This window comes from Salmo salar, chromosome ssa18 (assembly GCF_905237065.1).
Source record: "Salmo salar chromosome ssa18, Ssal_v3.1, whole genome shotgun sequence".
Classification (NCBI taxonomy): domain Eukaryota; kingdom Metazoa; phylum Chordata; class Actinopteri; order Salmoniformes; family Salmonidae; genus Salmo; species Salmo salar.
In genome coordinates this window covers 61,940,998-61,954,258 of record NC_059459.1, presented here as the reverse complement: position 1 = coordinate 61,954,258, position 13,261 = coordinate 61,940,998, and the positions used below count along the sequence as shown (strand labels likewise).

General features: G+C 41.5%; 1 protein-coding gene across 35 annotated transcripts in view; it reads left to right on the top strand.

Moving 5' to 3' along the window:
- LOC106577623 (receptor-type tyrosine-protein phosphatase delta) overlaps positions 1-13,261 on the top strand; it is a 645,315-nt gene that overhangs the window by 515,291 nt on the left and 116,763 nt on the right. For all 35 annotated transcript variants that reach the window (XM_014155859.2, XM_014155852.2, XM_045701361.1 and 32 more), the window contains 2 exons: positions 1,161-1,306; positions 5,646-5,787. In XM_014155859.2, coding sequence (XP_014011334.1) covers positions 1,161-1,306; positions 5,646-5,787 — 288 coding nt within the window. The remainder of the gene's footprint in view (positions 1-1,160; positions 1,307-5,645; positions 5,788-13,261) is intronic.

Sequence of the window (13,261 nt, the reverse complement as noted above, 5' to 3'; positions counted from 1 at the left end):
AACATTATGTAACTTTAAAAAGGACTGGGGAGTTTTTCAAATGGAGCTAAGCACAGGCCAAATCCTAGAGGAAAACCTGGTTCAGCATGCTTTCCACCAGACACTGGGAGATTAATTCACCTTTCAGTGGGATAATAACCTACAACGCAAGGCCAAATCTACACTGGAGTTGCTTACAAAGAAGATAGTGAATGTTCCTCACGGGCTGAGTTACACTTTTGAAGTCTATGGCAACACCTGAAAACAGTTGTCTAGCAATGATCAACAACCAATTTGACAGAGCTTGAAGAATTTTGAAAAGAATAATGAGTAAATGTTGCACAGTCCAGGTGTGGAATGCTCTTAGAGACTTAACCAGACGGACTCACAGCTGTAATCGCTGCCAAAGGTGGTTCTAACATTTAGTGCCTATACGGTATTGTACTCTAAATTGATGACTTGATTTACAACACCTGCCATAATATGGACTTGGTCTTTTACCAAATAGGGCTATCTTCTGTATACCACCCCTACCTTGTCACAACACAACTGATTGGCTCAAACACATTAAGAAGGAAAGAAATTCCACAAATGTACTTTTAACACCCGTTATTGAAATTAATTCCAGGTAACTACCTCATGAAGCTTGTTGAGATAATGTCAAGAGTGTGCAAAGCTGTCATCAAGGCAAAGGGTGGCTACTTTCAAGAATCTCAAATATAACATATATTTTGATTTCTATAACACTTTTTTGGTTACAACATGATTCCATTTGTGTTATTTCATAGTGTTGATGTCTTCACTATTATTCAACAATGTAGAAAATAGTAAAATATTAAGAAAAACCCTTGAATGATTAGGTGTGTCCAAACTTTTGACTGGTACTGTATGTATTCCTACTTCTCTTGATTGCATCATTTTACAAGTACCAGATCTTATGTTTCCACTCACATTGAGAAGGCAATGCAGTCTCCAAACGGAGTCTGGCTTGACCTCCAAAGACAATCCTCTTAGCGATAACATGCAAGTGCTGAAATCTGCAACTTTGTGACTTTCTGGTCTTGGCGCGTTCATAAGGAAGATAAATCGCTTGCTCTCTGCAACGCTTAGCACCCTCGCTAACTATTTTTGTCCCCTCTCTCTCTCTCTCTCTCTCTCTCTCTCCCGCCCTCTCTCTCCAGCACCACCAAAGTTTTTGAGAACCCCCAATGACCAAACGGGCGTGCAAGGAGGCGTGGCATCATTCATCTGCCAAGCAACGGGAGACCCACGCCCCAAGATAGTTTGGAACAAGAAGGGGAAGAAAGTCAGCAACCAGAGATTTGAGGTATTAGGTCTATTGTTCTGATGTAAAATGCTCGACAAAAACGGGAATGCTCAACAGTGCTTTTGGTACCCCCACCCCCCTCCCCTCCCATCCCTCTCCAAACCCCTAACACATAATCCATCCCCCCGATCTCGCAAATCACACGCCCGCCTTTGCCACCACGCATGAGTAGGCTTTAATAATCACACTGGCCCAGCCATCTAACATGCATGAGATTTAATGAGCAAGTACACAGCGATTTGGGACATATTCGTAATTAAAGAAAGAATGATGGGGAGTGAAAGAAAGAAAAGGGGGAAGAAATGGTGTGACCCAGATACCTATTTTAACATCATGCTGCATTTGGCTGCTTATGCAAAACGAGGGAGAAGTATCTCTGTAGTTCAAAGATCTTTTGCTTCATGGCATCTTTATCTAAATGCATGTCCCCCTCGCTGTTTTGTTTGGCTGCAAGCTTTGATTTGTCCTTCTCTTTAATCGCCATGACCAATAACACATCTTCTACGAACACTGATAAGATTTCTATAAATTTCTGTGTCATTCCCTTTTGGAGTGTATCATAGTGTGATATGAACAAACACCTTCCTCTCTCCTTGCCATACTACTACTCAGCAATAATGGGTTATCTGGATTTGGAGAGTCTTTGGCGTCTCACAGGTCGGGCAGGCATCACATCTTATCAGAGTTCATCACATTTGTGCTGCTGCACATACTGAATGCTAATGCACTAGCTCGCTAACTCACCCATCGCCACTGCGAGGCTTGCTTGCCACGCCCTTATTCCCCACCTCACTCACGCGGCTGGCTCCTCATCCCTAACAAAGCCCATTTCCCTTTACAGAAACACTGAGACTTTCTCAACACAATTTTCTTTCTCTTTGAGTTTGAAATGGGAAAGGGAGCACTTTTACTTACCATCATCACGCGCTCTTGCAATGATTGCCCAAATGTGCCCTTGTCGCTTGGCCACTGAACCGTCAAGGTGTTTTGTTCAACTAACACATGAAATTATATGCTCTGAACTGTACCAGTGAGTGTCGAGGCCGGCCTTTCTGCGTGTGTGTTTGTGCTTGTGTGTCTGTATATGAAGCAGAGGTCCTTAACAGTCAACTTTTTTTTTAAACCTACCTAAAAATGCTTAAAAATGAGTTATGATACAGGGCTTTCTAAAAACAGTGAGTATACAGCATGGAACGATAGCTGTAAAAGCTACAAAACACCCGTTTGTGAACATTTTACGTGTTGTATGTCCAAAACAATTGGTCATGTCTTTTTGTACTGCTATCACGTCTTGGTGATAACAATTGTTCGTCACTGTTTATCGAACCACATTTAATTGTTTGTTATTGTTCTGTCCCATTGAAATATTTCAATGTTTTTAATAGTTTGTTAACTTTAAGAGTGGGGCGAACCAAAATGTACATGCAATATAAAACAGACATAAAAGTCCAAATGATTCGTTCTGGCCAATGGATACTTTCCCATTCTTAAAGTTAGTTGGTCACTTTGATTATCTTCCCAATAATTGATACACAAGTTCAGCTCATATTTTGGATCCAAAGTTGATGTCGGAGAGCTGTAAGCCACCTTTGAATTTACACATCATGGCCAAAAGGATGTGGACACCCTTTCAAATCAGTAGAATCGGCTGTTTCAGCCACACCCGTTGCTGACAGGTGAACAAAATCGAGCACACAGCCATGCAATCTCTGTAGACAAACATTACCAGTAGAATGGCCCATACTAAAGAGCTCAATGAATTTCAACATGGCACCGTCATAGGATGCCACCTTTCCAACAAGTCAGTTAGTCAAATTTCTGCCCTGCTAAAGATGCCCTGTCAACTGTAAGTGCTGTTATTGTGAAGTGGAAACGTCTAGGAGAAACAACGGCTCAGCCATGAAGTGTTAGGCCACACAAGCTCACAGAACGGGACCGCCGAGTGCTGTAGTGCGTAGAGCGTAAAAATCGTCTGTCCTCAGTTGCAACACTCAATGCTCATGTGGCTGAATGGAAGCAAGTGTCCATATACTTACTTTTGGCCATGTGGTGTATATTATATTTAATCTTCCAGTACATCACTAGATAATAATAAGATGCATATAACTAATAATGGCCCTCTGAACACAACTGATCTGGTAATAACTATACCAATGGCTAGTCAATCATAACCACAAACAACAGTCTAAGGCCATAACTAGCCATGCAAAACTTTGATCAATAGTCACAATGATGACATTATTATCTACAGTTGAAGTCGGAAGTTTACATACACTTAGGTTGGAGTCATTAAACTTGTTTTTTAACCACTCCTCAAATGTCTTGTTAACAAACTATAGTTTTGGCAAGTCGGTTAGGACATCTACTTTGTGCATGACACAAGTAATTTTTCCAACAATTGTTTACAGACAGATTATTTCACTTATAATTCCCTGTATCACAATTACAGTGGGTCAGAAGTTTACATACACTAAGTTTACTATGCCTTTAAAAAGCTTGACATCATTTTCTGGAATTTTCCATGGCTTTAGAAGCTTCTGATAGGCTAATTGACATCATTTGAGTCAATTGGAGATGTACCTGTGGATGTATTTCAAGGCCTACCTTCAAACTCAGTGTCTCTTTGCTTGACATAATGGAAAAATCAAAAGAAATCAGCCAAGACCTCAGAAAAAAAATTGTAGACCTACACAAGTCTGGTTCATCCTTAGTAGCAATTTCCAAACGCCTGAAGGTACCACGTTCATCTGTACAAACAATAGTATGCAAGTATAAACACCATGGGACCACGCAGCTGTCATACCGCTCAGGAAGGAGACGAGTTCTGTCTCCTAGAGATGATTGTACTTTGGTGCGAAAAGTGCAAATAAATTCCAGAACAACAGCAAAGCCCTTGTGAAGATGCTGGAGGAAACAGGTACAAAAGTTATCTATATCCACAGTAAAACGAGTCCTATATCGACATAAACTGAAAGGCCGCTCAGCAAGGAAGAAGCCACTGCTCCAAAACCGCCATAAAAATGCCAGACTACGGTTTGCAACTGCACATGGGGACAAAGATCGTACTTTTTGGAGAAATGTCCTCTGGTCTGATGAAACAAAAATAGAACTGTTTGGCCATAATGACCGTCGTTATGTTTGGAGGAAAAAGGTGGAGGCTTGCAAGCCGAAGAACACCATCCCAACCGTGAAGCACGGGGGTGGCAGCATCATGTTGTGGGTTGCTTTGCTGCAGGAGGACTGGTGCACTTCACAAAATAGATGGCATCATGAGGGGGGAAATTCTGTGGATATATTGAAACAACATCTCAAGACATCAGTCAGGAAGTTAAAGCTTGGTCGCAAATGGGTCTTCCAAATGGACAATGACCCCAAGCATACTTCCAAAGTTGTGGCAAAATGGCTTAAGGACAACAAAGTCAAGGTATTGGAGTGGCCATCACAAAGCCCTGACCTCAATCCCATAGAAAATATGTGGGCAGAACTGAAAACGCTTGTGCAAGCAAGGAGGCCTACAAACCTGACTCAGTTACATCAGCTCTGTCAGGAGGAATGGGCCACAATTCACCCAACGTGTTGTGGGAAGCTTGTGGAAGGCTACCCTAAATGTTTGACCCAAGTTAAACAATTTAAAGGCAATGCTACAAGTAGTAATTGAGTGTATGTAAACTTCTGACGCACTGGGAATGTGATGAAAGAAATAATAGCTGATATAAATCATTCTCTCTACCGTTATTCTGACATTTCACATTCTTAAAAGTGGTTTTCCTGACCTAAGACAGGGAATCTTTACTCTGATTAAATGTCAGGAATTGTGAAAAACTGAGTTTAAATGTATTTGGCTAAGGTGTATGTAAACTCCCGACTTCAACTGTACATACTACAGATGTGGTATCTCTTCCTCAAACACATACAATGAGATGCACACGTGGGTTCTATATCAATTGCTTGAAAATCCATCCTCTCTTTGTCTCCCCCCCTTCATCTGCTCTTAATTGAAAAGACATGACAAAAACTATTTGGTGGAAGCTTGCTTCGGGCTGGCTTTCACCTGGACACATATTTCAGGAGAGGAGGTGAAGGGTGGATGGTCTTTATAGACAATTGAGAAAAGAGCCAAACACTCACTCAAATAAGGATCTGATGTTAGGGTATACTAGCCATAGCAGCTTCCATTGTTTTCTGATGGGAAGCACAGTGTGTTTGGCACCATCAGTGTTGTAGGCCAAATGTTTTTATACTCTTCTGCAGGAGTGGTTGCAATTACTCTGTGCAAACTTCCGTCACTGATTGGGAACAAAAAAACTCCTTTAACATATCTTGTTTCTCGCACCTGCAGGTGATTGATTTCGATGACGGCTCTGGCTCGGTGTTGAGAATTCAGCCCTTGCGTACGCCCCGAGACGAAGCCATATATGAGTGTGTTGCCTCCAACACTGTTGGAGAGCTGAGTGCTACTACGAGACTCACTGTTTTACGTGGTAGGTGCTGCTTTCTCCACAACCAAAATGCTAACTCCTCTTCCTTTAACTCTCAGTTTCTTCAACTAACCAGGTAAGCGAGACATTCTTTGTTTCTATGTCTGGTCTGTCTGGCCTTTCTGTCTGTCCTCTTTCTTTTCTTTTTCTCACACTTATTGTACACTTTGTTGAATCTCAGGTTTTGCCACAGTATTCCACTCATGTTGAATTTACTGACTTAATTGGTCTTACTCCATTAGCGACTTAGCCAAATACGGATTTTCTAAGTCAATTAACACATTTTCTTACAGTTTCCTGACACAATAATTAAGATGCTGTTTGAGTTATGCAAAGTAGTTTTCCATTGCTGGCTCTTGGTGTTCTAATGGAATGCTGAGTGCTATTCAATTCAGATTTCATTTTACTTATCTGCTCTTGCTTTAATATTCACTTAACTGGAGAAAAGGTATGACTCTTTTAATCAGGTTTAGAACTAGTAGCTAATTTCATCATATTGTTCATGAAATATCATGCTTTAGTTTTATCGTAACCTAACTAAATGAGATTCCTGTATTTTATTTATTTAATTTTTTTCACCCCTTTTTTCTCCCCAATTTCATGGTATCCAATTGGTAGTAGTTACAGTTTTGTCTCATCGCCGCAACTCCCGTACAGACTCGGGAGAGGCGAAGGCCGAGAGCCATGCGTCCTCCGAAACACAACCCAACCAAGACGCACTGCTTCTTGACACAATGCCCATCCAACTCGGAAGCCAGCCGCACCAATGTGTCGGACGAAACACCGTACACCTGGCGACCGTGTCAGCGTGCACTGCGCCCGGCCCGCCACAGGAGTCGCTAGTGCGCGATGAGACAAGGATATCCCTGCCGACCAAACCCTCCCTAACCCGGACAATGCTGGGCCAATTGTGTGCCGCCCCATGGGTCTCCCAGTCGCAGCTGGCTGCGACAGAGCCTGGGCTCGAACCCAGAATCTCTAGCGGCACAGCTAGTACCGCGATGCACTGCCTTAGACCACTGCGCCATTCGGGAGGCGAGATTCCTGTATTTTGTTGTAACTTTGTAATACTTGCAGTTGCTTGAGACACTTTGAATACTTTAAATACTGACAGCAAAAATTGGTCCCAAATCTAAAGTTGCTGCGAATACCACAATCATAACCACTGCCACATACCGTACATATAAAAAGCAAATGTTTATCTTGATTTCACACAACATCCTATTCAAAACGCAAATGCTTACTGGCCCCGGACTCAAAAATATATTGTACTTGTAGACCTATCTCTCTAAAGCAGAGACTTGTTATGCTCTGAATGGAGAATTGGCTCTAAAATCCCTTGACACGCTGAATGAGGTGTGCTCCATTATCCCCCACAATTACACAACAGCTCCCCACCTATAGAAAAGAGCCAGCTCTGTATATTCTCTCTGAAGCGCCTTGTCCTCTCTTCCTTATCACCACCGCCGAGATGAACAAAAGGCCCCTGGCACGGTCCCCAAGGGCCCTTTGAAAAGGAAAGGTGGCAGATTCTCATGCAATCTCTCCCCTGTTTACGCTATGTTTCTGCACGTGTATGTTTATGTATGTGTGTAGAAACACAATAACAATAACATGCACGTGCACGTGCACACACACACACACACACACACACACACACACACACACACACACACACACACACACACACACACACACACACACACACACACACACACACACACACAGAGAGACTGGCGAAGGAAATGAGTGTCACAGCATCTGCTTCACTGAACCTGTGCCTCTCAGCTCCAATGCCAAGGCATTAGCATGTATATTACCATTCCATTTCACTTTGTCCCTAGCTATACCTACCCTTCCTTGTATCCCATCACCAGTTTGAAGGTGAGCGTAGCCGCATCTGCCGCAGCAAAAAGCCCTTCCTGTGTTGCAGTAAAGTGATGCTCTCTGGTCAAGACAGATGAGTATGTCTCTCACTCACTTATGCAGAGACCCAGGCATACATACACTTTCACATCCCCATCCACACAAATCCTCAACAGACCTGTTAATTTCTACCTGAATGAGAATATTCACCAAATAGTGATTTTTCGGGGGCTTTATACCTTTTTCTCTAGAATGTGTATTATAACCAGCACAACCAGCCAAATTCAAACATGGTCAAAGTTTCGCCACCCAACTTATTTTGGAGGCCTCATGTCTTATTCATGTAGTCTACTGAGCTGGGATGGAAGGGTGAACTTTTACATTAGAGGGCAGGGTGGTGGGTATAGTTTGAGGACAATGTAAGGGTAGTGTACTTTTACAAGGTTAAATTGCAATGCATAATACATAACACAAAAAGCCATAGAGATACCATTTTCTTTCTGCCTTGTACCAAAAATACTCTACGTATCTCTGACATGGTTCTGTATCTCCCTTGGAGAATGCAGTATGTCTGTATTTGCACGCCAAGATTTATTTGGGAAACTCCTCTGCCAGGTTCTTTATTTGGTGTTTGATACCACCAAAAATTCCAATCTGAGTTCAATCTGTCGGCATAGCTAGGAGCTTTAGAGATTCTCTATCCCACCTTGTATACCTCTTGCCGAGACGCTACAGCCACAAGGCCGCAATAGATACATAAACAGATCACCAGATGAAGACACTGCTAAGTAATACATATGAAGTGACTGTTCATTTAGTTCATTTGAGCTCTACCGCCCTGTGCTAGGAGATTGGTTAGCATCTGTTTCTGGTAGCCTGCTCCAGGAGGAGATAATGGCTAATTCCATAAAGGGGGAAAAGTAAAATTGTTGTAATTGCCACAGTCATGAAGCATCAGGGCTGCGAGGTGAAGGATCCAGTGGCAGAGATATTAGCATTTGGATGAGCCACGGACTTGATGGGAAATGCTATTAGCAATGAACTTTCCTGGCTTAAAGAGAGAAAGTAATTTGCATGAAAGGCGAACCGCTAGCATAATGATGTTCGTACCCGAAATCTACTTGTCCAATGAATGAGGGCCCTAGTTTGCATATTGTACTTTTTTCCCCCTTGGATCTCTTTCTCCCTCGGTTTTGATTAACTCAGAGATGACTTAAGTCATATGTGATATGGGTGTTTGAATTAAGGTTGTCTGATTTGAAATTGGAATTGGAAAACGGTAGGAGATGAAGGGTGATAAAAGATTAAAGGGAAGCAGATAAAATGGTGCAGGAGTCATAGTGTAGTTTTGATACCACGTATAGCATACAGTACCAACTTATGAGTCATAATACCCATAAAACCTAGCGGTCAAACGGGGAAAGGGTTCCAATCATTTTTCCACCATTCATTTTTCCCATCAGGGATTTTAGAAACACTTAAAATAAGGGCTGTGTTTCATGTAGGTTTACCCTGGCGTGACGTTTTGATAACCGTGTAAATCTGTCTTAAGACAAGGTGACTTTTATCAATATATTCGCCTGTGTTTACCCCCCCAAAATGTAATGCCAATTAGCTGCTAATGTGGCTATCATAAAGACCGACAAATGCCATGAGGATCTGGACGAGACTGACGAATCGAGGCGAAGATAAGTATCTCTGGATTAATTATCTAATGTTAGCTAAATGTAGTAATTAATAAATTGGCTACATTTCTTTAAATGGACAATTTTGTGAAGTGTATTGTGTTTGACCGCTAGGTTTTATGGGTATTATGACACCTCCACTGTGGGGCTCTATTAGATTTTAACATTTGATTTTTTTCATCTGATTTTACGACATGTGTTCTGATACAGCAGGACATTTAGCATATTCCCCCAGGACATAATAACACATAATAAGACATAGAACCTCAAAATGTTAAAGTTGATTGCACCAGCCAATATGTCAGCCAAGTGTCCACGCTCTATAGATGGAGATAGAACCATCAGTTTGTCATTCTAATCTATATCCATTACATGTCAGCTGGAGCAATTAGCTATAGTTTCAGTAGTGGGAAATTCAATTAAAATAATTGCCTTTCTATGTAGGCACCCAAACACAAGCACATACCTCATTTTACTTAGGCAGCACAATCGTATGCTATTATCACGTGGTATGGCTGTGTCAACTTTCTTCGCTTCAGATTCAGTCGTGATTACGGAAGTTAATGTATCCATATATTCCCATTATACTGTGAACAGCGATTTCTCTCGCCGTTCTCACAATCATGCAGAGTTGTGCTGATGTGCTCAACTTGATAGTGGATAAGAGTGGAACATAGGAAGACTCTCTACTGTGACGAAAAAAAGCCCTAAACAAAATCCATAATTTCTGTTTGTGAGGAGTGGTGCAGGGTGCTCTCGCTCTGTAAAAGTGGCCATGTTGTAGGAAAGAATGATCTTTTCACCCATAGCCAGAAGAAGCCTGTAGACTATAGCTTATGTTGCATACTTAACTTTCTACACTTTGCAGTCTTCAGACACTCAAGAAGAGTATAGTTTGAATAGTGCATATTCATAATACGGAATGAGAAATTTCCTCAGAAAACTAAGGCTGAGTATACACAGGCAGCCTTATTCTGTTCTTTTGCCCAATTATTGGCAAAAGATCTGATCTGATTAGTCAAAAGACCAATAGTGGAAAAATATCAGAATTGCCTGTGTAAACACAGCCTAAGTGCATGAAGGAATTAAGTGCATCTACTTCTGTAAAGAGAGGAGGAAGATAATATAATTCCACCCACGTAAACCAATAAGAATGTCCATTAAAAAGTGATTTGTGTGTTGGTACTGTATGTATTTGTACGCCTTACTGGCATAGATTCACAACAGTGATAAACTTAAACCAATGTTCCCAGTCTGAAGTTCAGAGTCAGAGTAGAACCCAGACAAATAATATCCTATTCTTTATGTTATCATTCCCCCGAGTTGCAGTGCCCAGACTACGCTTGCTTTTTAAATCCAGCAAGGAACAGAATAAGTCTAGACCGAGAATATTCTTAAGCACCACACAGACATATCACATATTTTTTTTTTACTCCTCTTCACCATACTACTTTGCATGGATTTGCATTTCAAGTCCACTAGGAACTACTTTTCTGTGTCGTGATGTAGGGTCTTAATACAAATTCTTCACATTACTTTGTTTCTCTGCAAGTTTCTCTACTCTGTACTCTACTCTGTATCTCAGGTTGTACTTCAAAGAAGCACAGCCCGAAAGAAAAAACAAAACATTGACTGAGTGCTCAAATTGCTCGTGAAGCAAATAGCTGGCTCAGCTGTCTTGGACTGCCAGAGCAAGGCATGCAGTGAGGGCGAAGCAGGTGGCTATTGTAAAATTGCAGAGCCTGAGATCACTATGCTTGCGAAAAAGCAATGCAGGAGGTGAACAAGGCAGCATAGGGGGCCAGGAGAGAGGACGCTGTTCAGTTTGGTTCACCGGCAAGTTCTGTAGACGCCAAGACCCAGGCTACAATACAGAAGACTCGGAACACTCATTTGTGCTGCAGAAGTACTTTTTTCAATAAATAGAGGCTTTCAAAATCCCGCTGACTTCAACCCAGGTGAACTCCTTTTGAGGGGAAGAATACATGGAAGAATTATTACATAGAAGTCCCTGAGACAGCCGTTTTAAGTGTATCAGAAGTTCTGTAACCTTATTTGTGCATGGGTGAAAAAAGAACCCCCGTCATCCCATACTCTTGTCTGAGATGTTTGACCCATTCATGTTTCCTAAATCAGCAGAAATGTGCATTTCTTTCTGGTTCCTGGGCAGTTGAGTAACAGGTGGAGCGTGGCAGTTGGTTATTTCCATCAGGGCAAAAATAAGTCATTTGTAGGGAAATTCCATCAGGCCGAATTGAACAGACACAGATTATTTAGACTTCCCATTTTGGATTTTCATTACACCCTCTTCTAAACGCATCCGTAGACAGAGGTATTTCGTCAATATTGTCAGATTGTCCCTGTCTTCTATAAATCTGTCCAGATAGATAGCTTTTGCAATATGTGCGTTTTTCAAACAACCACAAGCCTCTGAATGATTGTAAAAACTGTGGTGACTCTGCACATTATAATATAAATCTGCTGGACAATAGGAAGAGTCTTGCATTGGCACTCCCCTCAATTCTAAATCTCCCCAGTCTCGTTCATCACCAAAAATGGAACAGATAATGACAAGTTATTTATGATTGTAATTAAAAAGATTGAATTGACTGTCTTCGAAGAAATTGATCTCTCGGTGGATGATAATTCTCAACATTTCTGCTTAGTTCATCGAGGGGGAGAATCGGTATTTGTACAGTACTGGGCATGATTTAAGACGAAAAAGAGAGCTGACGTGGTGTTTAGCAAAAAATGACCCACGTCTGGCTGCTAACAAGATGGATGTGAAGCTTTACGGTCCAATAGCAAGTGTGAAAACATCTGCTGAAGCCACAAAGGCACTGGGATTGCACTGTGAAAATGATAGATAACATGGTGGCCAGGATGGCACAGTATTTTCTTTTATTAAAGTAAACACAACCCCCTATAAATGAATCATTATCGATTCGGAGAGATAGGGACAGTTGTTTTCTGCTTGGTGCTCCCAGACATCATGCAGTGTCCTATGTAACAACCTCAGGTTGCAAAATTGGGGGTGCAATTAGTTGCTTACTGATTGAAAATGCTAATGTCTTGTCACCTCTCCTGACAACAATCATTTTACTTGTTAATGGCCCCCTTAAGGTTGGAGAATACAAAAAAAAAGCCAACCAACTAATCTCCTACATGGGCACGCCAGACAAGGCCTTTTGCAAGCAAATTTCAAGGCCTAAACATTCCAATACCCAAACAGTATACACTGAGTGTAAAAAAAACATTAGGAACACATGCTCTTTCCATGACATAGACTGGCCAGGTGAATCCAGCTGAAAGCTATGATCCCTTATTGATGCAACTTGTTTAATTAATTTCAATCAGTGTAGATGAAGAGGAGGAGACATTAACAAAGGATTTTTAAGCCTGGAGACAACTGAGACATGGATTGTGTATATGTGCCATTCAGAGGGTGAATGGGCAAGACAAAATTATTAAGTGCCTTTGAACGAGGTATGGTAGTAGGTGCCAGGTGCACCAATTTGAGTGTGTCAAGAACTGCAACGCTGCTAGGTTTTGCACACTGGAGTCAACATGGGCCAGCATCCCTGTGAAACGCTTTCCACATCTTGTAGAGTCCATGGTGTTCTTAAGGTTTGGTATACTTAGTGTATTATGCCCCTAATTTATGCAATTTTGGTGAGATCTATGATCATACTGTAGGTTTCATTACACTGATGACACTACCATACAAGTCAAAAGGCGTGTCAGGAAATGAATAATAGCTCAATCATTTCAATTATCTCCATTAGTTCTGTAGCATTATAATAACATGTCACAAAGCTGGAGAGGCTTATCTTTTGCGTATAAGTAGCCACCTGCACACACCAGTCACAATCATCGAATTGACAAGGGGCTCTTTGGTGGAATTTGTCATTGTCATCATTACCTTT